General features: G+C 35.5%; 1 protein-coding gene across 1 annotated transcript in view; it reads left to right on the top strand.

Annotated features, from left to right (window-relative positions):
* ANK2 (ankyrin 2) overlaps nucleotides 1–20,998 on the top strand; it is a 381,624-nt gene that overhangs the window by 214,544 nt on the left and 146,082 nt on the right. The window contains exons 6-9 of the mRNA XM_051967124.1: nucleotides 11,877–12,062; nucleotides 12,467–12,490; nucleotides 16,049–16,147; nucleotides 17,251–17,349. Coding sequence (XP_051823084.1) covers nucleotides 11,877–12,062; nucleotides 12,467–12,490; nucleotides 16,049–16,147; nucleotides 17,251–17,349 — 408 coding nt within the window. The remainder of the gene's footprint in view (nucleotides 1–11,876; nucleotides 12,063–12,466; nucleotides 12,491–16,048; nucleotides 16,148–17,250; nucleotides 17,350–20,998) is intronic.

Here is a 20,998-nt window from a genome sequence, read left to right as displayed (position 1 = left end):
TTAAGGGCATCTTTTAAGAAGGAGGAACTGTCCTGAATAACTTTGTTAACATTTGTTAACATCCTCATCATGTTGATGGGCTGCAAGTAGGCCGCTTATGCTATTCCAATAATTGAAAGCTATGATAGGGACCTTTCAGGTCCGAAAGTTCTATAAAAATCATTAAGGCAATCTCTAACTCTTTCCTACACTTTTCATATCAATGGTTCCTTCCTGCGGGAACTATGAACAAACATCTTCTAAAAACTTAAAAATTTTCACAAGTCTTTTTTTTTTTTTAAACCCTTACTCTACCCGCCCTTAATGAGTCTTTGAGACCCTCAACAAACTTATGTACACTAATGTCCTGTCCCATATCAAAAACCTCACTCACCAGGCCTCTTTCTATGGGGTGGGTGGACCCGAGCGGACCTTCTTCTCTTTATTCTCCGGGACTGCGCAGTTCTATTTCTTCAGAGGTTTTTTGATCCAGCAGTGGCTGCTCCTAACTCCACAATCATCCGGGCCCCACGTTTTGGCACCAATTGTCCAGAACCTGCTGGACAGTGTGTGTAAAAGGCCCTGTGAAGAGAGAAGAGGAAGGGCGGGACAAGAGACGCGCAGAAGGGAGACAAGACAGGCTTTCTGATCAAGTCTCGTTTATTGTGGGCAAAAGTACAAGTATTTATGGTGGTTTGTGAGGGAGTGGGGGTCGTGCAAACTCAGTACAGAGGAGACCCTAGACAAAGGGTTTGTTTCCCACCGAAAGAGGAGTTAACCAGAGGCCTTTGATGATGTAGGAAGCTCCAGGAGGCGTCTAGATGTCTGTTTGTTCAAGGTTAGAGGAGTCTTTAGGAATGTGGCTTTATCACCTGTAGATTAGTGCCGGCTCCCCACAGAATACAGAGATACTTGGAGAGACTTACATGAATTGATGCTAAGTGAAATGAGCAGAACCAGGAGATCATTATACACTTCAACAATGATACTGTATGAAGATGTATTCTGATGGAAGTGGATTTCTTTGACAAAGAGATCTAACTCAGTTTCAATTGATTAGTGATGGACAGAAGCAGCTACACCCAAAGAAAGAACACTGGGAAATGAATGTAAACTGTTTGCATTTTTGTTTTTCTTCCTGGGTCATTTCTATCTTCTGAATCCGATTCTCCCTGTGCAAAAGAGAACTATTTGGTTCTGCACACATATATTGTATCTAGGATATACTGCGACATATTTAACATACATAGGACTGCTTGCCATGGTGGAGGGAGAGAGGGGAAAAATCGGAACAGAAGTGCAAGGGATAATGTTGTAAACAATTACCCTGGCATGGGTTCTGTCAATAAAAAGTTATTATAATAAAAAAAAAAAAAAAAAAACTGGGACACCATGGATAGCTCATCCAGGGATTCCTTGGTCCCAGACAGAGAAATCTCTTTCCTCCCAGATTTCAGAGAGAATATGGAAGGGCTTTGAGAGAAGCACAAAAATGTCACCTGGAGGTCTGAGAAGGGAAAATTGGACCCCCAGTTTCACCATTAAATTATACCCCAATAAGGGTGCAGGCCAGGAGAGAATAATAAGAAAGCAGTGTTTAAATAACAGATCACCAAATTGGCAAGGCAGAGGGAAAGTCTCAAAACAATTCTTAAATTTCCCTTCCATCTCTATTATTCTATGGGGGGAGGGGCCAGTATGACTAGAGTACCAGAGTAAGACAGAAAGAGAGGTCCATGTATCAAAAAGAAATTCAATGATCTTACCTGCCACATCCAAAGTTACCCAGGGTTTGACTGTCCTGATGGAGCAAGGTGGAGCTTGGCCAAACCCCAACCCCATTACTCCAGGTCTTGAGGATGTTGGAGAGCAAGGCATGGGCTGATGGCAGCTTCATCCCTCAACCATGGATAGTCTCTCTTCCAGTACCCCTCTTGATTATACATGAGCCAAAGGCCGGTGTCCAGGGGTTCTCTAAGGACAATTGCAAGCCCAATAGCTCTGCCCTTTACACCTGAAGCACAAACCCCCATGGTTCTTGGATATGGCAGCACCAAAAATTGAGCTTGTTCTTTGTTTCTAGCTCTGACTCTGTGGTCTTCCTTCCCTGCTGCAGTTCGGTCCCTATTATTAAAGACTCCAAAAACTGTTTCTAACAGCTAAGTCTGGGAAGTTTGAGTGCCCAAGGCTAACTTCTGTAGCTTCCTCCAAATAACTGGGGCAGATTGGTTAATAAAATTGATGCTGAGAACAATGGTCCCCTCTGGAGAATTGGAGTCCAGATTAGTGTATTTTCTTAGAGCCTCTACAAGACACCCCTGAAAGAGGGCAGGATTTTCCTCAGCTCCTTGGGCAACTTCCCTAAATCTTTTGTAATTAATCTGCTTCTTAATTCCCCCCTTTATGCCTTCTGTGAGGTTGGTTAAAATGTGATCCCGTCCCTCCTGGTAGTTCCTTCCTGGGGCTGAATCAGAAACAGCAATAGCTCCTTGGAGGTATCTACCAAAAGAGCAGGATGCAGCAATGTTATCTCCAAACCTTTGGGCCAGATCTTGGATTCTCTTTGTCTCTCCTTGGTCCTCAGAATGATGGCCAAGTTTTTCCTTAATCTGGGAAAGGTCTGACATTGAGAAAGGCATCTATTCTGAGGAGGAGAAAAAGGGATCCCACTCCTTGTATCAGAGAGACTGAGGAATGGAGGTGGGGAAGTCTCAGGATCTGGTTCAGAAAGTAAGGGGGACAGAGTTGAAGAAATCTTGTCAGACATAATATCCTGATTTTGATAAGGGGGTGGTTCTGAAAGGGATTCATAGGCCTCCTGATAAGGACTGCATGGGGATGGAGAGGAGGAATCCTGTGTCCCTGGAGGATTGGAAAGGAAAGAGTCATCTATAAGGTTGGTATCTAATTTTGATTCCCCTTTGTAAATTTCAGCAGCATCCTACAGGGTTGTTTTAATTTTGGATCTCGAGACAAGGCCATAAAGGGTTGGATTTAGAGAACTTCAGTCCATTTGCCTTGTCTTCAGCAAAACAAATCAAGCTGATGAGCCATTTTTCTGGTTCTCCAAAATATAATGAGGCCAGTCAGTATTGCAAAAGAAAATAAGTTTCTTAGTTTTGAGATCTTTCAGGCCACATTTGTCTGTTTTTTAAAGAGATAGCCAAAGTGAGAATCCTTAGGGATAGAGACAAGTGGATTGTCCCATTTTTGCCACAAGCCTTAGACTTTCCAAATTCGATAGTGCCCGTCCTTTTCAGGCATCCCAGAGGAAGCAATAAGTAACAGAATTGTATTGATTAAAGGTACTTCTACTAAGAAGTTCAGGAACTTACAAGTCTAGGCATCTCCAGTCAAGGAAGTCTGCCAAGTGTAAAGCTCCTAACAGCCCCAAACCTTCCTAGGTGCTTGGATTGTCTCAGCTATAGAATAAAGGCAAAAGAGGCAAAAGGAGGCTTACCTCAACTAGGAAGTTGAGGCCCATGGGGTCCATCAAATGTTGAGGGATGAGACACCCTAACAGCGTTTTGGAGTCCCCAGGCTGGTGCGGCAGATTTTGTGGAAGAATTTCCAACTTGAGATTTGGCAAAAAAGGATTTATTTACACTGAACAGTTCTCAATGGTCTAGATCCTGATTAGGAAGATAGCAGTGTATTAGGAAACAAAAGTTCAATTTTATTTAGTTTTCTGTGGCCCAGGGCTAAGAAGGATCTCTGGATAAATTGTGGGAGTAATCTCCAGGTCAATTATGGGTGGTGATTATTTCCAAAACCAGAAACTAAAGAGTGATTTCCAAGTGAATTGAGGGTGGGAATTATTTCAGGAGTTTCCCCTGAGGCCAGTAAAAGAGTGAGGGAGAGTAGATTGTAAGCCAGAACCTGGAGATTCAGGGTTTTCTGACCCAGGCACCATACCAAGATCAGGGGACCAAAGAGTCCTGTTACATCAGTGTCTGGCTTTTTTTGTTGTTTAGTCGTTTTTTCAGTTATGCCTGAGTCTTTGTGACCCCATTTGGGGTTTTCTTGGCAAAGATACTGGTGTGGTTTGTCTTTTCCTTCTCCAGATCATTTTATAAATGAAGAAACTGAAGCAGACAGGGTTAAGTGACTTTGCCAGGGTCACACAGCTAGTAAATTGGCTGAGGCCAGGTTTGAATTCAGGAAGATAAGACTTTCAGACTCCAGGCCCATTTTTCTGTCATAACATATGACACTTAAAAGCTAGTTCCTTCCTTTTCCTATTGTTTGTGAGAAAAGCAAGTAGTACTGAATGGCTAGATCATAGAGTATGTAAAGGGGTATAATCACTACAGTTAGATTGTGAATAGTTTTTAATGCTAAACAGAAGAGTGTATTTTGTCCTAGAATCAAAATAAGTGTGCTTCAACTTATATCCTTCAAGGCATCCTGCAACAACCCTTGAAGCATTTGAGGTTAAATAAAGTCACCTCTTCTCTGGGCTAAATATCTTCAGTTCCTTCAGATGATTCTCAAATGGCAAATTTCCCCTTTAAGATCTCTTCATCATCTCAAATTACCATTGTACTTTCAGCCAACTGAGAATATTCAATCAATTAAATTAAGAAAAATTATCATAGTAAAGATGGATATAACCTCCAACATTTCTCAAAATAAGAGTGCTTTGATGATGTAATGCTGGAGAAACTAACGCAAGATAGAGGTTAGAGAGTTATAATGTAATGCTGGAGAAACTGAATAAGACAGAGATTAAAGAACAATTTAATAGTTTATTAAATGGAGCGATTTACTGGAACCAAATGGATCCAAGTTTGGTCCCAGGGCTAGACAAGACTATCATCTCAAAGAATCCAGCCCTGAATATTAGACAGCAAGATTTTTTATAGAATGACATAATGGGGGAGGTACCTGGATGGGGATAACGTAATGGGGGGAAGCACCTAGGATGACACAATGGAGGGAGGTACTGAAGAGGTTACTGATACTAATGATGTCTAAAATGGACAGACCTTTATCCTGTCAAACATTAAGAAGGAATGATTATAGTCTAAAGCTATGAAACCTTTATCTCATCAACATTAAGAGGGAAAGGTCATAACCTGAGGCAGAGTAACTAAATAGGACAATGGAGAAACTGGGTCAGGACATTAAAAGGGAACTATGGCATAACAGTAATAATTTAATTTATTGGAGAGTTAATCATTTGACTGGATCAGACTCACATCTCCAAGTATCCAGTATCAAATGTGGAGTACAGAGATTCTTTATAGGGTGATAGGAACAATAACATAATGGGGAGAGGCACTGGAGATGGGGATTTGATATATTAAAATAGAAGATTTTTTATCCTTATCAAACATTCTGATGATTAAGAAGGAAGGGTAGTATGATAGCCTGGGGTTTGGGGCAGAATAATTGAAGTAGAACAATTCAAAGGAACTGTGGCATAACAATGAAAAAGCTTATCAGGATGATTTTAACAATGTCTAAAGGAGCCTCTGAGAAAATAGCCTATGGAAAAAATCTATGAAATTCTATGTAGTTATTGAAAAAGTATTTTGCAGGTCAATTAAAAGAAGATGGATTTCTGAACCTTATCTTAGTTATACAAAAAATTACAATGTAATCAGTCCTGAGACAGCCAGATGAAGTCAGATAAAGGTATAGACATGATGGTGACATTGTGGAGCTATCACTTAGTCTCAAGTGTGCCAAATCGGTGCTCAGTACCTTTGGGGAACAGGTTTGTAGTCTAAGAAGACCTTCTGGCAATTTACCTATGCAAAAACATCTTTGTATTTCTTTTGAAAAGAATATCAGAAGACAATATCTCTAAGTGTAAAGGGCTAATAGAAATATGCAAAGACAAATGATTGAAGAAACATATAAAACATTAAAGATTATTTTTCTGGTTTTAACAAAAAGCAAAAGGGTTAGCTACCTCATCTTCCTTCATGTCTGCACCAGAAAGAGCAAGACTAATCCATCTGCTTTTTTTTTAGTGAAGATGGCCTTTTATTTATCACGGCAGGGGAGAGAGGTAAGCCAGCAACATGTGTTAAAAAATATAGTAGAACTTCTTTTTCTATCACTAAAAACTTTCTAGTTGGTGCCACTAAATATTAAGAATTTAAAAATTCTTCTGTTTAGCTCCAAGTAGCTAGTTGTTTTAAACACATACCTTTCTAAGAGTTATATAAAGTAAGTATGTGTGTGTGATCAGAAATTAATAATTAGTCTGAGAGAATGCCTTTATGAATTTGAATTATTAAAAGAGTGCAAACAATAGCTGACATAAACATTTGGTATGTATTCCCTAAATCTGAGCATCTTATAATTTCTTTTCAGCTACTTCAATTTTACTTTGCTCACAGAGCCCATGCTGGGCATTTTTGTGATAGTGTCTCCCATGTCATAATCAATTCCAGAGTCCTTCAGAAAGCCCTTGAGACTATCCTTGTATATCTTCTGTGTGTCTTGCTGAAGAGAGGTTTTAGCTCTTTGAGTCTGCTTTGTCACCCTACCTTTAAGTAAGACCTGAGCAAGACCTTAATTTTAAAATACCAAGATTTTCCACTGTTTCTGAGGCTCTCTCCAGTTGTCTTGATCTGTATTTTGCCACTGAACTCAGATGGGACTGGAGGAGAAAGCGAGGCTGACAACTTTGCATAGCCCTCCCTTACTTAAATCCAGCTCACTTATATGTTATGGTATTATGTCCCTGTTTTCATGATCCTCTTTAAGAACTAAAGACAAACAACAACAACAGCAATAACAGTATTCCAAAATAGAAGTATGAAGGGTAGCTAGATGGTATAGAGGATACAGCACCGAACCTACGGTCAGGAAGACTCTGAGATCACACACTTACTAGTTGTATAACCTTGGATAAATCATTTAATCCTCTTTGCCTCAGTTTCCTCATCTATAAAGTGAACTGGGGAAGGAAAAGGAAAACCAGTACAATATCTTTGCCAAGAAAACCCCGAGTGGGGTCATAAAGATTCTAAAAGGGTATGTGTTCTAGTAAGGAGAACAAATTATGTAAACTAAAGGAGACAAAAAAAAGATATTGAATTTGGGGGATAGATAGAAAGCCAAGTTGGCTAGAACATTGAGTATATTACTATGCTATGTAACTATGGAGAAATTACTCAAATTTTCTGAGGTAAATTTTACTTGCCTCTAAAATGAAGATAGCAATAGCTATCACAATCCTTATTGAGTTGTTGTGAGATTGAAATTAAAATATACATGTATTTTATATATTTTAAATCTATATTCATGTTAACCATTATAAAGGAGAATAAAGTGAATTAAATCTACAAAAATAACCTGGAGGTAGATTGTGAAGAGTTTTAGATACTAAAACTTATGATTTCATATTTTGACTTTGAGTTCCAGGGTTACCTGAAGATTTTTGAGCAGAGGAGTCAGTGACATGTGTCTTGGATGTTTAATTAATATTCCTGTGTGTCGAAGAGAGAATATACTAAAAGGGAAGCCAATTAGGTAACTTTGGCAAATAGTCGGTAGAGGTAATACAATTAAATAGATTAGTGGTTGTGAAGTGGAAAGAATGGAATACATTGAGAGATGTTAAATCAATAAGATTTAACAACTGATTAAATATGGTAGGTGGGGGATAAGGAAGAGCCAAGGATGATTATGATTGTATGAATTTAAGTGATTGGGAGGATGGTGGTACTTCACTACAAATGAAGAAGTTTAAAGGAAAGAAGTTTGTTCATGAGTCACCTATGTGAAGATGTTCTCCATGTAGAAGTTATTCAGGACTTAAGTCCACAACATATATTAAGGATGATTTGAGTCATGTAAAGAGAAATGGAAATTAAATCCATGTTATTTGATATTATTTCCATGAACGAAAGCATAAAAGAAAGGTATAGTTTAGGGCCTTTTGAGAGAACCACTCTTGACAGGTGGGAAATAGAGGAAAAGAGAGAGAAAAAAGAGGGAAAGAAAAGAGCAAAACAGTGGAGAAAAGGTGGATAAACATTACGAAGACTGAAGGGACAGTTTTGAGTATGAAAATATTTAGAATTCAAGTAGAATGGTATCTAAGAAAAAAAGGTTTGGTAATCTTGGAAGGAGAAATTTCGAATAATAAAGTTGAAATCAGATTGCAAAGAGTTAAAAGTGAATAGTAGATGAGGTAATAATAAACTGCATTGAGTGTAGACATTTTTCTAGGACTTTGGCTCCTGTCAAAGGGAGAAGAATAAAGTATTACACTTTGAAGAGATGAAAATTTTTTTTAAAGAGGTGGGAAACTTAGATATATCTTTTAGGCAGCAGGGAAAGATCCAATCTATAAAAAGAGCTTAAATATGGGAGGAGAATGTATGATTAAGGAAACAAGCAACCAGACAAGACATGAAGGAAGAAATCAGGTGCTACAAAAATATTGACAAGAGTTAAGACCACCAGAGACTGGAGCAAAGAAAAGGATGGAAGATTACATAATTTGAGAAGTAGATTTCCTGGGGAAACTAGTGGGCATGATTCTCTACTGAGAGGGAAAATTGGGTCATTTAGAAGACTTGAGAAGGGAACAGAAAAGTTGAAATTGTTGCTCTTGGTTGTGTTTTAGAGATTTGCTCCATAGCAGTATGAACTTAGATAACATAAGTTTATAGTAGACCTAGTTGAAGCCTCTTTCTGCTAGATAACTCTCTTTTTCCTTTTCTTCTCAGCTTCAATATCTTTCATATAGCTATTTATGTAAAAAAAAAAAATTATAATTTAAGCCCCATTAGAGCAGGGATTGTTTTTTTTTTCTTAATATCTCCAGCATTTAATATAGTAAAGCTAGGCACTGAATAAATGCTTATTGATGATTACATAGTTGAACTGGTGAACTATAGAGTTGGTAGGGAGAAAATTGAAACCAGTATGAGAAGGGATAGATAACTAGAAACACAATGAAGATTAAGAATGGGTTTAAGAGGAGTAAGTTAGAGAAAATACTCTACTTAAAAATCTCCAGAGCTTCATTGTTTCCCAAATAAAGAATATATTATTGATCCTCTTATCCAATACTTTTGGCTCCAATCAATCTTTTCAGATTTATCACATAACTAATTCCTTTCATTAATTCTATATAACCATTAAATGAAATTACTGCCTATCTTTCATTCTTTTTTTACCTTCTCACATTTTCATGCTTTTGCTTATACCATGTTTCAGTAAGTCATAACATCAGCAAGTCTTTGTATTTTACTTAATACATGCTAGGCATTAAATTAAGGATTGGAAAATTGAAAAAAAATTTTGCAAAAATACAAAATAAAAGTTTTTGCTTTGAAGGAATCCATATTCTATTGGGTGGGTGGGGGGAATATGCAAATAACTATTCACATATGTGATGCTATTATTATTGTTTAGTTGTTCCTGACTCTTTGTGACTCCATTTAAGTTTTTGTTTTGTTTTTTGACAAAAATAATGAAATCGTTTTTCATTTCCTTCTCTAGCTCACTTTATAGTTGAGGAACTGGGTCAAACTGGGTCAAACATGGCTAAATTATTTTCCCAGGTTTATGTTTGAGCCTAGATTTGAACTCATGATGAATTGTTTTCTTGATTTGAAGACAAGTGTTCTATCCATTGCAGCATCTAGTTGCCCTGTCAAACATACACAAATGTAAACCTTTCAGTGATTGTTTTGTCCTTCATTCTTAAAATGACATCAGAAAAGTAGTACTATGACTCCCAAGAGAATTTGATTTAAGAGAGGCAAGATTGGGCAAAGTCTCCAGCTGCATTCTGTCATTCAGCGTCATCTGGGTCCAATGACACAAGATGTACATCAGGGTGACTAGATGGCTCTGGATACAGTAGAAGAGCATGTTTTTCTCAGGTTTCAGTTTGACTAAGGCAACATTTATTCATTTATTAAGATTAGGTAAGCAATGAAGCAAACAAATGGCCTCTTTTACTTAGTTTTAAAAAAATCACTCTGGTAGGAGATGACCTGGGTTTCTGGTCAAAACAAAACTAATTACTATTTATACTCTCTTTGAGCCTTCAGGGTCTGTAATGTTCTGGCTAACTTTCTGGGGGTCCTCCAAATGAGTCTTGGTTTCAGCAGAATAATCAAGAGAATAGTCAGGAATAAAGTCCAAAGTCTTTATTATCTCCTTCATAGTCTGTCCTTCGCCTGAGGCCAGGCTGGCTTTCTGGAGGCCCACTGGAATGGGTCTTGGAGGAATGCAGTGAGGTAAGAAAGCCACCAGGAAGGTCTCTATCTTGAGCTTTGTCTCCCCTCCCAGTTCTCTTAGCTTTTATCTAAGTACATCATCATAGGTGTCAGTCTTATAGGTGTCAATCCTGTAGAACTATAAAGTACTAGAGAATCATTATCTTAATTTTACTGAGTTAATACCTTGTTTTAGGATTAAATCAATCATACTGAATTAGAGAACTCACATGCTAAACTAGATAACCATTGTCTTCCAGGGGGTTCTCAAACTACAGCCGCAGGCCAGATGTGGCAGCTGAGGACGATTATCCCCCTCATCCAGAGCTAGGAAGTTTCTTTATTTAAAGGCCCACAAAACAAACTTTTTGTTTTTACTATAATCCGGCCCTCCAACAGTCTGAGGGACAGTGAACTGGCCCCCTATTTAAAAAGTTTGAGGACCCCTGGTTAACAATTCCACTGAGTTACACCTTGTAGGATTAAATCAATCATACAGAGTTCCTGCCCTTTACAAGGGTCCAAACAATGACCAAATGAGGCTTGGACTGAGACTGATTATTGGCCAGTCAATGAGAACTAGGGTGATTTGGGTTGAAGACATGGTTCTTAAGAAAGATATCTGGTCAGTAAATCCCAAGATATCTTTAGAAGTTTCAGGGAACAAAATTTATATTACTTTGGGCAGGGCATCTACAGGTAAGGATATCATATTCTATGTGGACAGAGGAAGAAAGGGGAAGGTGAAGAAGAAAAGAAGGAAAGAAATAAGGAATGAAGGAATGAAGGAAGGAATCATGTGAAATACATACAAAAAGCAAATAGAAGATATCCCAGAGGGTGGGTACTAGCAGCTGGAAGGACAAGGAAAGACTTTATAAAGATACTGATTTTTCGAGGAAACCAGGAACATGAAAAAGCAGAGGTTAAGGTGCAGAATGTTTTCCCTGAACTAAACTCCATTTCACCCCTCATTTCCTTCTTCTCTTTCAAGGCAAATATTAGATTCAGTCTCTGTCTTGGGGTTTTCCTTCATTTTCTTCCTTTCTCTAACTGAAAACAATGTCCTCAAAATTTCTAGTAGCACTTTCCCTAGATCTTCTTTACTATTATATCACATGCCTTCTTAGTTATTTATATAAAAGTATCTGTCTTTGTATTCAGAAAACTGAGCAGATTTTAACAAATATTGAATTATGTTAATTATTGTTTAAAATTGTAGTCATAGTTCATATTTTTTAATGTGTCAGATTTATTTTACTTTGTTTTACTTGTTAACAAGGCTAAACTTTTAGGGAAATACACTTAGCTTCCATCGTTTCTTGCTCATGAATCAGGGTCAGATATGAACTTCTCTGTTTGTCATATAGAGCTCTTTAAAGATTTTTTCTTTCCTATTTTTTTTGTTCCCTGTCCTGAGCTCTTTGGTTCAGTCATATTAACATTCCTCATGCTATACTCAATCTCCCATTTCTGAGTCTTTGCACTGTTATCCCCCCACTTTTTGGAAAAAAATAAAGAGGAAATATTCTTGTTATTCATCCATTCAGTGAGCTTTTATTAAGTGCCTGTTGCCTGCTGAATGCTAGGCATTAGACAGTTACACAAAGTTTCAGTGTAGTACACATACCCTGGAATTAGAAGTACTTTTAAGCACTCATAGTTTGGTAAAACATTCTTGATCTTTCCATTTTCCAGGATGGCTTCACTCCCCTGGCTGTCGCACTGCAACAGGGACACAACCAAGCTGTGGCAATCCTCCTGGAGAATGATACAAAAGGAAAAGTGCGACTGCCTGCCCTTCATATTGCTGCTAGGAAAGATGACACCAAATCTGCAGCTCTCCTGCTCCAGAATGACCACAATGCTGATGTTCAATCCAAGGTAAAAGTTCAGGATCCTTGCAAAAAAATGATATTCAGGTTTCCAGATATCCTGTATGAAATTTTATCTACTAAGTCCAGTGATAATGTAAAATCAGTTTTGTCATGGAAAGAGAACAATTAGCATAGTTTTTTTTTTTTTAAAGAGCTTTCAGAAAATAGCAGAAAACTGAACATGAGATATTTCTTAGGAAAATTCAGTTCTTTAAGAATCTACTTTACTTTTTGGTTTATATTTTGTAAGGGACAGGAAAAAGCAGGAATAAAATTAGGTTTTTTTAAATTGAATAATGTCAGTACATGTGTTTAGTCTAACCAAAACAATGTACCTGATTGAAATGAGTAAAATGATTTTCTTAATCTTTGTGTAATGTCTTCCCTCTTTTTCCCCAAACATTGCTCCAGATGATGGTGAATAGGACAACTGAGGTACAGTATTGTGAATATACAAAGATGCACATTGTTTTTCATCCTTGTCCATTTACAATAAATGCTCACTAATTCATACTAATAATTGGAAGATCCATTATTAGGGAGTTGTTTTTTTAGACTTTTCTATAATTGAAAAAAATATGATAGAGGTAGAAATGAAATCTGTGATTTAAAGCGCTTGTCTCATATGGAAGCTCCCACTATCAATAAAGATTGGTACCTTCTCTGTAAGTCACATTTGTAGCTAAGTTGCGAAGAATATGGAGAAGTTAAATGACTGTCCTATAATATAAACATATTGTATGTCATAATGTATGTATGTATCTTGATGTAGCTATATAGACACACATGTATATATATACACATTACACATATATTCATGTACATGTATATACACGTACATGCACTATACATAGCAAACGCGCATACTTGTTTATATGGATACATAAATGTAAACACATTCACACACATATGTGTACACATGTGAATGTGCATATGTGTGGTTTTGTGTCAGTCTGTGTGTATAACATACTTTTAGCACAGTAAGAAATATTAAGCACAGATTTAGTAAGATGTATTCAACTAGTGCTCTCCTATTTCTAATGAGAGTTTATTACTGACAATTACTGTTATTACTGGCAATTTTTATGCAAGCAATTTAAAGTAAAACCTAGGGAATTGCGGTATCATATCTTTATATGCCTATTTTTATAGCATTTTCATCAAATTGTATATCAATAATAAATTTGGGTAATGAACTTGACCATTCATTCCACTTAATCATGATCATTCAGCTTAATATTCTCAAGTCCTGAAACACATCTAATGATTTAATCTAAGCTTTTTGTACCAAACTAGTCCTTAAGAGTCAGCAAGAATAATCAGGTCCTGATTCATTCATTCCAAGTTACCATCAGTACCTGATGGTAAAATTTTTATTTTTTGTTAGTTACTTTAGCCATGTCTGTGCAAGTGTGACTGACTCAAACATTTTGTTCAAAATATTTTTTGGCTGCTGTCTATATTATGGAAACAAAAATATAATGACTAGTCAATATTCTTTTGACATAAAATCTCCCCACATTTTTGTTAGTGGTACATCTTTCTATCTAATTCGAAGGTCTTGCTTCTTAGGCTATGAATTGTGTTCTAGTCCGTAAAATGAAGGCTTTAGATCTGAATCTTATGATTCTATGAATCTTAATAGCCTAGACCAAATTGCAAGGAGGAGAGAAGCCATATTTCTCTAACTACCTTAAAAAAACTGAAAAACCAGGAAATTGGTGCAAATGAATATTTGTGGCCATCTTCAGAATCCCTGTCTATTCTTTAAATTTCAAATATTTTAGGGCTGATGTAACTTTATTAAACTGGTAGCCACCAATTTGTCATGCTTACATGTATTACAAGAAATTATCCATGAAAAAAATAAAATATAGTAACATGGCCCATCTTTTGTCTGATTAGAAAGGTGATATCAATTTATGTTCCTGTGAAATAATGCAATTGAATAGAAAAGAAGTCCTCTTTCTGAAATCCAGGTAGAAGTTTATTTTGCCTTTCCCCCATATATATGTGGAGATAGCTTCCCCTTATGAGTTTCCTTGTTTTGTAAAGACACTATTTGTAAAGGATTTAATATGGTGTCAGACACATAGTATACACTATATAAATGCTCATTTCTCCTCCTTCATGAATCCAAATCATACATTTTCATAGATTATCATAATAGACAAAAAATGTAATCTTTTTTTGTATTTCTGCAAATGAAACAAAGTTTTGAGTATATTGCAGATGATTTCAAAATGACTCAGCAATGTTAAATGAATATTGAATCAAAGTTCAATGAATAATAATTCACACATTGGATATATTGTATGACATTAAGCATCTGCATGAAAACTGAAAAAAAAAATTCTGTCAATTAGGTATTTCCTAAACCAAAAGCATTGCTCAAATAGCCTCATATAAAGTTCTTTTTTTTTTTTTTTTTTTTTTTTGAGAAGGAAGGGAAATCTTTTATTTCAATGTTGGATATTATGACATTTGTAGATATCATTTTAGAATTTTTTTTTTAAACTATTCTCTGCTGGTTCCCAGCTTGCATCCTTGGTTTAGGAACTTTAAATTTCCTTGCAAATGATTTTGCTGATGCAAAAGAATGTCTCCTAAAAGGATTCCCCAACATATCCTTAGTTGATGTTTACTGACTGATTTATTCAATCCACTCTTCAAATCCTAATGTTGGAGTCTATTCATATACAAATAACTCTCTTATAAGTTAGAGCACTGAAATTATGTATTGAAAATATATAAAGGAAAGAACTCTAGTTGGGGTTGAGAGTCTTTTTCAAGGTATGTTATCTATTCATGTTCAAGTTTTTATTTAAGCAAATGGAACAATAGGAAGTTTCATTTGAACAACTAAATTTGACTTGTGATTTTGTTAAGTAATATAATATTTCCATAATGCAAGTGAAAGAATTAAGTCAAAATAATTATAATTTTGAATTAAAAATATTTAATGGTTTTCTTTTGATTTGAAAATGGCATAATTTCTATTTTAAATATGTCCAAAAGAAAACACACACACACACACACACACACACACACACACACACACCAACCTTTTCTTTTTCCTATACTTGATGCTTTTACTTTCAAAACATTCTTAAATTGTTCTCTAAAAATTATGCCATTCTAATAATTAGTTTGGCAGAATTCATTTTTGGGGGATTATGTGAGATTATGTGAGAACCATTCCATCACTATACTAAGTACTAAGTATATATGTGATCTAGAGAACAATTATCTCATCAATTCCACTGAGTTAACTCCTTTCAAGTATACTTCTCCAAAGTTCTGCCCTCTACACATAAACATTGAAGAGATACTTTGACAACAATTGCTAGATTAAGCCCAGGTTTTTTGAGTATTTTTGTTTTTTAAAGAAGGATTCATTGAAAGTCTTTTTATTGCCTATTTGTTTAGTTTTTTTAATTGCTTGTTTATTTAACCATGATGCTAAATAACTCATTTGGCTGAAATTTTTAGTATGCATGATAAATGGAAATCCAGCAGAAATTGAAATGTACTTCCTTTCTTCGTAAAAATAGAAATTCCTTCATAAAAAATTTATTCAAGATGTCTTTTTTGCTGTTCAGGTAGAGATGTTAACAAAAATATTTGAGTTTTCCATTTGTAGAAATTGCTTGTTATTTTCCATTCATTATTTTTTATTCATTCCATTCACTTTGGTACTTTAGCTAAATATTGTTTTCTCGAACACTATTTATATCACTTCACAGAGAAAAATAAAATCCTTTTATCATCATTAAAGTCAAAAGAAGAAATAATGTTTCATAGACATAGACTCCATAACTAAGAGTCTATTGGGACATTACAGATTGTTAAGTAATATAGTAGATAATTTTATGCATTCTTTTATCTGAACTGTCATAAATACACTAGGTAGATTGAAGCTTACCTTCACTCACTATCCTTCTTAGGATGTTGCATCCCTTTATTAACTAATATTCCATTTGTTTTCTATAGAGTGGTTTTACCCCATTGCACATAGCTGCACACTACGGAAATGTTAATGTGGCAACACTTCTTCTTAATCGAGGAGCTGCTGTGGACTTCACAGCCAGGGTATGGATTAGAATTCTTCTCTTTCTGGATAGTAGTTAATGGGGACATGAATAAAATGCAAGGAAACAGAATACTAATTGTTTATTCAAAAAGTATCATTTCTTTTCTTCCTGCTAATGTGTGAGGCAGCAATTCATTGTTAAGTTTGGTCTTTAGAGATATGGAGTATAGGCCATGCACACTATTAATTTCTAATAAATGCTATTGAGGATGATATATATTGTAACCTCTTCAACATAAAGCAATTCATTTTAAGGAACTCTAGGGATAAAAATCACATGTAGCATTGAAATTGATATATATACATGTAGCATAGGCAATCGATTTTATGTACACACACACTTGTGTGTGTGTGTGTGTGTATATATTTCAGTGATAAAAAGGACTATTTGAACAAAACTGCAATTTTTGGATAAAATTAGTGAGTAAATAAACTTGTGAGGATGCAAATATAGAAATAATGCTTTCACATTATTATAGTTGATAACCAGCAAAATTGGCTATTGATAGATATGCTCTGTATGTCTTCAAATTTCTTCTCCTTTGAATCTAATTTTTTTAAATTTTATTTTAAAATTAAATTGTATTTTGTTCTGAGTTTTGAAAAATATGTCTTTTAAAGGATCATATTTTTCTATGGTAACTAATTTTTAAGTATGTGTGCATGTTTAAAAAAAACAAAAACAAAACTACTAAGAAAATAAGTAAGAAAATAAATAAGAAAATGGACAATAATCCAATAATCTAGAAATTGAGTTAGGATTTTTGAACAGATAGTTTCTTACAGTACAAGAATGTTCCCTTTGTCTCTAAATGAACATTTGTTTATTCCACCAATCCTTATCATTGGTAAATTCTTGTTATTGGCTGACTTTTATTCAATCAATCATTGGTTCCTTTTCATTGTCTGTATCCTTTTCATTTCCTATATCCTCTGACTATGGAGTTTTGTGGTTCATATGCTTTTTAATTCTTTAAACATCAAAGGAAAATGAGATAACCATGAGGATGTACTTTAACACATGTTGTGCCTCTATTCAAAGCCATCATTCTCTTTCTCTTGTTCAAACCAACATGCTCTTATTTGGTCTTTCCATGTGTAGAATGGCATTACTCCTCTGCATGTAGCTTCTAAAAGAGGAAACACAAATATGGTGAAGCTGTTATTGGATCGTGGAGGGCAGATTGATGCCAAAACTAGGGTGAGTGTTTAACTCCTTTACTATCCTTCTTTTACTATTTCTTTGTGTCCTGGCATCTCAAAATCCTGGCACTTAAATGTAGGCAATTTTTGTGTGTGTGTGAAAATGAAACTTTCTTAGATATTGCTCAAAGCTTCTAAGTGGCACAGTGATAACATACTGGATTTAAAATTAGGAAGATCTAATTCAAAATGCAGCTTTAGACATTTACTGTGTGTCTCATTTTTTTATCTGTTAAATGAGAGCATTGGACTTAGTAGTCTCTGAAGTCCCCTGAAGCCCTAAATCTTTGATCTTAGGATCTTCAAAAGACCATATAAGAGGAGTTTTAAATTGTGCGTAGATCAAAGTTTCATCCCTCCTAAGCAGTTCAAAAATGGAATTAATTACCAGATCCTTAGTGTAGTAAACTAAATTTCAGAACTTATGCCCTTTAATTCTGTTTTTATTATAAATGGCCATAGTATATATAAATTACTCTTATGTTCAATGAGCAGCCACATAGTGCAGTGAATAGAGTAGCAGCCCTGGAGTCCAGAGGATCTGAGTTCAAATCTGATCTTAGATACTTACTGTATGACTTTCTACAAGTCACTTAACCCTGTTTTCATTTCCTAGACTTAACTGAAAAAGGAAATGGCAAACCACTCCAGTATTATTACCAAGAAAACATCAAATGGGGTCACAAAGCCTCAGACAAGACTGAAACAACTACAACAATAATTTAGTTTGGTGGTTCCAGATATTTACTTCTAGACAATTTTTCTAAGCAATTTTATATTTTAATCATTTTTGAGAAGGCCTTTATAAACTATTTTCTAAGAAGACAAAATATATATCTTGACTAAATAATATGTTTTAGTTTTAAGAGGCAATATTTTTTAAGATGTAAATTTAATTTACTATTTTAAGAGGTAAATTGTTTTACATGTTTTAGTATTAAGAGATAATATGTCAATTTCATATTTATTATATTATTTCAAATCTCCTCATTTGTTGTGAGTTAACAGCACTTTACAAATATTTTATCCTCACAACTCTGAGATAGGTACTATTATAACTCCATTTTACAGATGAGGAAATTGAGGCAGACAGGTTAAATGACTTGTTCACACTCATATAGCTATTAACAAAGATAGAAGGAGTTCTGGGACAGAACAAGATGGCAGAGTAAAGCTTGGAAGTTGCTCTGATTGTCCCATTTTCCCTTGAAAAGCACATTAAACTAAACCTCTGAACAGAGTCTGATGAAATGAGACCACTCTCCAGCTCAAGATAGGCAGGAAGGATTTCAAGAAAGGTCAGTCAGCCCAACTCAGATGGAGTCTGGGAAAGCTAGTGAGAGGGTCTTAAACAGAGTAGGTCAGCAACTGATACACTCAGTCCTGGCTCAGTTTCAGAGCAGATCAATGGAGCAGTCTCCAGTCCCAGCCCAGAAAGCAAATTCTGGGAAACTAGACTGTTTCTTGGAAAGAATAGGTAAAACTACCCCCTACAGTGAGTAAAATACCAAACACAAGGGGCCCCTATAATCAAAATCAAGGTTCAGAGCTGCACAGGAAGCTTGGGACAGCATCCCATTTACCCCAGGAGTAGAGTTTGACCACACAAGTCAAAAAAGAGGAAAGAAATACCAAAAGAAAAGGAAAGAAAATAAACAAGAAACAGAAACATAGAACATAGAAACATAGAAAGCTACTATGGTGATAGGGAAGATCAAAACACCAACTCAGACAAGGACAAAATGTCCATAGAGTAAATCTCAAAGAGTGATATGAATTGGTCTCAAGCTCAGAGAGGCTTTTTGGAAGTGCTCATAAAAGATTTTAAAAGTCAAATAAGAGAGATAGAAGAAAAAATGAGAAAAGAAATGAGAGATATGCAAGAAAGAGTCAACAACTGGAAAAGGAAGGCAATTCCTTAAAAAAATACAATTGGCCAAATGCAAAAAAAAAAAAAAAAAAATCCACTGAAGAAATAAATTCTTTAAAAAAACACAATAGACTAAATGCAAAAAAAAAAAAAAAATCTACTGAAGAAAACACCTTGAAAATTAGAATTAATCAAATGGAAAAAGAGATACAGAAGCTAACTGAAGGAAAAAATGCATTAAAAACTAGAAGAGGGAAATGGAAGTTAATGACTCTATGAGACATGAAGAATCTAACTAACTAAAAAGAATGAAAAAATGAAAGAAAATGTGAAATACCTAATTGGAAAAAGAGCTGACCTGGAAAATAGATCCAGGAGACACAATTTATAAATTACTGGTCTAACTGAAGGCCATGACCAAAACAAGAGCCTAGATCAGGGGTCCTCAAACTACGGCCCATGGGCCAGATGCAGCAGCTGAGGACATGTATTCTCACTCAGGGCTATGAAGTTTCTTTATTTAAAGGCCCACAAAACAAAGTTTTTGTTTTTACTATAGTCTGGCCCTCCAACAGTCTGAGGGACAGTAAACTGGCCCCCTGTTTAAAAAGTTTGAGGACCCCTGATAGTATTCTTCAAGAGATCATCAAGGAAAACTGCCCTGCTATACTAGAATTAGAGAGGAAAATAGTCATTGATAAATTCCATTAATCACCTCTGGAAAGAGATCTCACATGGAAAGCCCCAAGGAATGTTGTTACAAAAATCCAGAACTATAATCTCAAGGAAAAATAATACTGTAAGTTGCCAGACAAAAACAATTCAAGCATCAAGGAACAACAGTCAGGATTTCCCAGGATCTGGCATCTACAATAAAGGATTGGATGGCCTGGAATACTATATTCTAGAAGGCAAAGGACATAGGGTTGCAACCAAGAATTAACTACCCAGAAAGACTGAGCATCATATTTCACGGTAGGAGATGGATCTTCAATGAAGTAAGAGACTTTCAATCCTTTCTACTGGGAAAAAAAAAAAATAGAATTCAACAGAAAATTTGATCTTCAAACACAGGACTTAAAAGAAGCAAAGAAAAGTAAACAGGAGAAAAAAATATATTTAAAGGTTAAATTGCATATATTTCTAGATGAGTAAATGATATCTGTAACTCTTGAGAACTGTATCTGTTATTGGAGCAGTTAAAGGGAGCATCACATGGACAATGTGTGTGGTTTTTTATGGACTCTGATTTGATAATATCAAAGAAAAAGACATTAAGAAAAAAGACATTTTGTAGGGAAAGAGCTGTACTGAGAGAATAGGAAAGGGGAGATATAATGGGACAAATTAGATCACATGAAGAGGCACAAAGACCTATTATAATTAAGGGAAAGAAGGGAGGGGGTTGAGTATTGCCTGAAGCTTGATTTCATCAGTTTTGGCTCAAAGAGGGAATAAATTAATCATTGAGTTTGGTATAACTATTTATCTTACATTATAAAGAAGCAGGAGGTGAAAGGGGAAAGAAAAGGGAGAGGCTGGAAGAAAGGAGGACAGAAAGACTAGGAAAAAGGGCAAGAGAACGGAGGAGGGATGATAGAGTATAAGACAGGTAGAGAGCTGATGGGTTAAAAATAAAATACTACTAAAGAAGGATGGGGGGAAAAGAGAAAACAAAAGTATATACAGAGAAGAAAATAGGATAGAGGAAAATATAGAGCTACTAATCATAACTGTGAATATGAATGGAATGAACTCTCCCATAAAATAGAAATGA

Source organism: Antechinus flavipes, chromosome 6 (genome assembly GCF_016432865.1).
Source record: "Antechinus flavipes isolate AdamAnt ecotype Samford, QLD, Australia chromosome 6, AdamAnt_v2, whole genome shotgun sequence".
In the NCBI taxonomy this organism is placed as follows: Eukaryota; Metazoa; Chordata; class Mammalia; order Dasyuromorphia; family Dasyuridae; genus Antechinus; species Antechinus flavipes.
The sequence above is the reverse complement of the archived record's forward strand: the minus strand, read 5'-3'. Positions and strand labels throughout refer to the sequence as shown.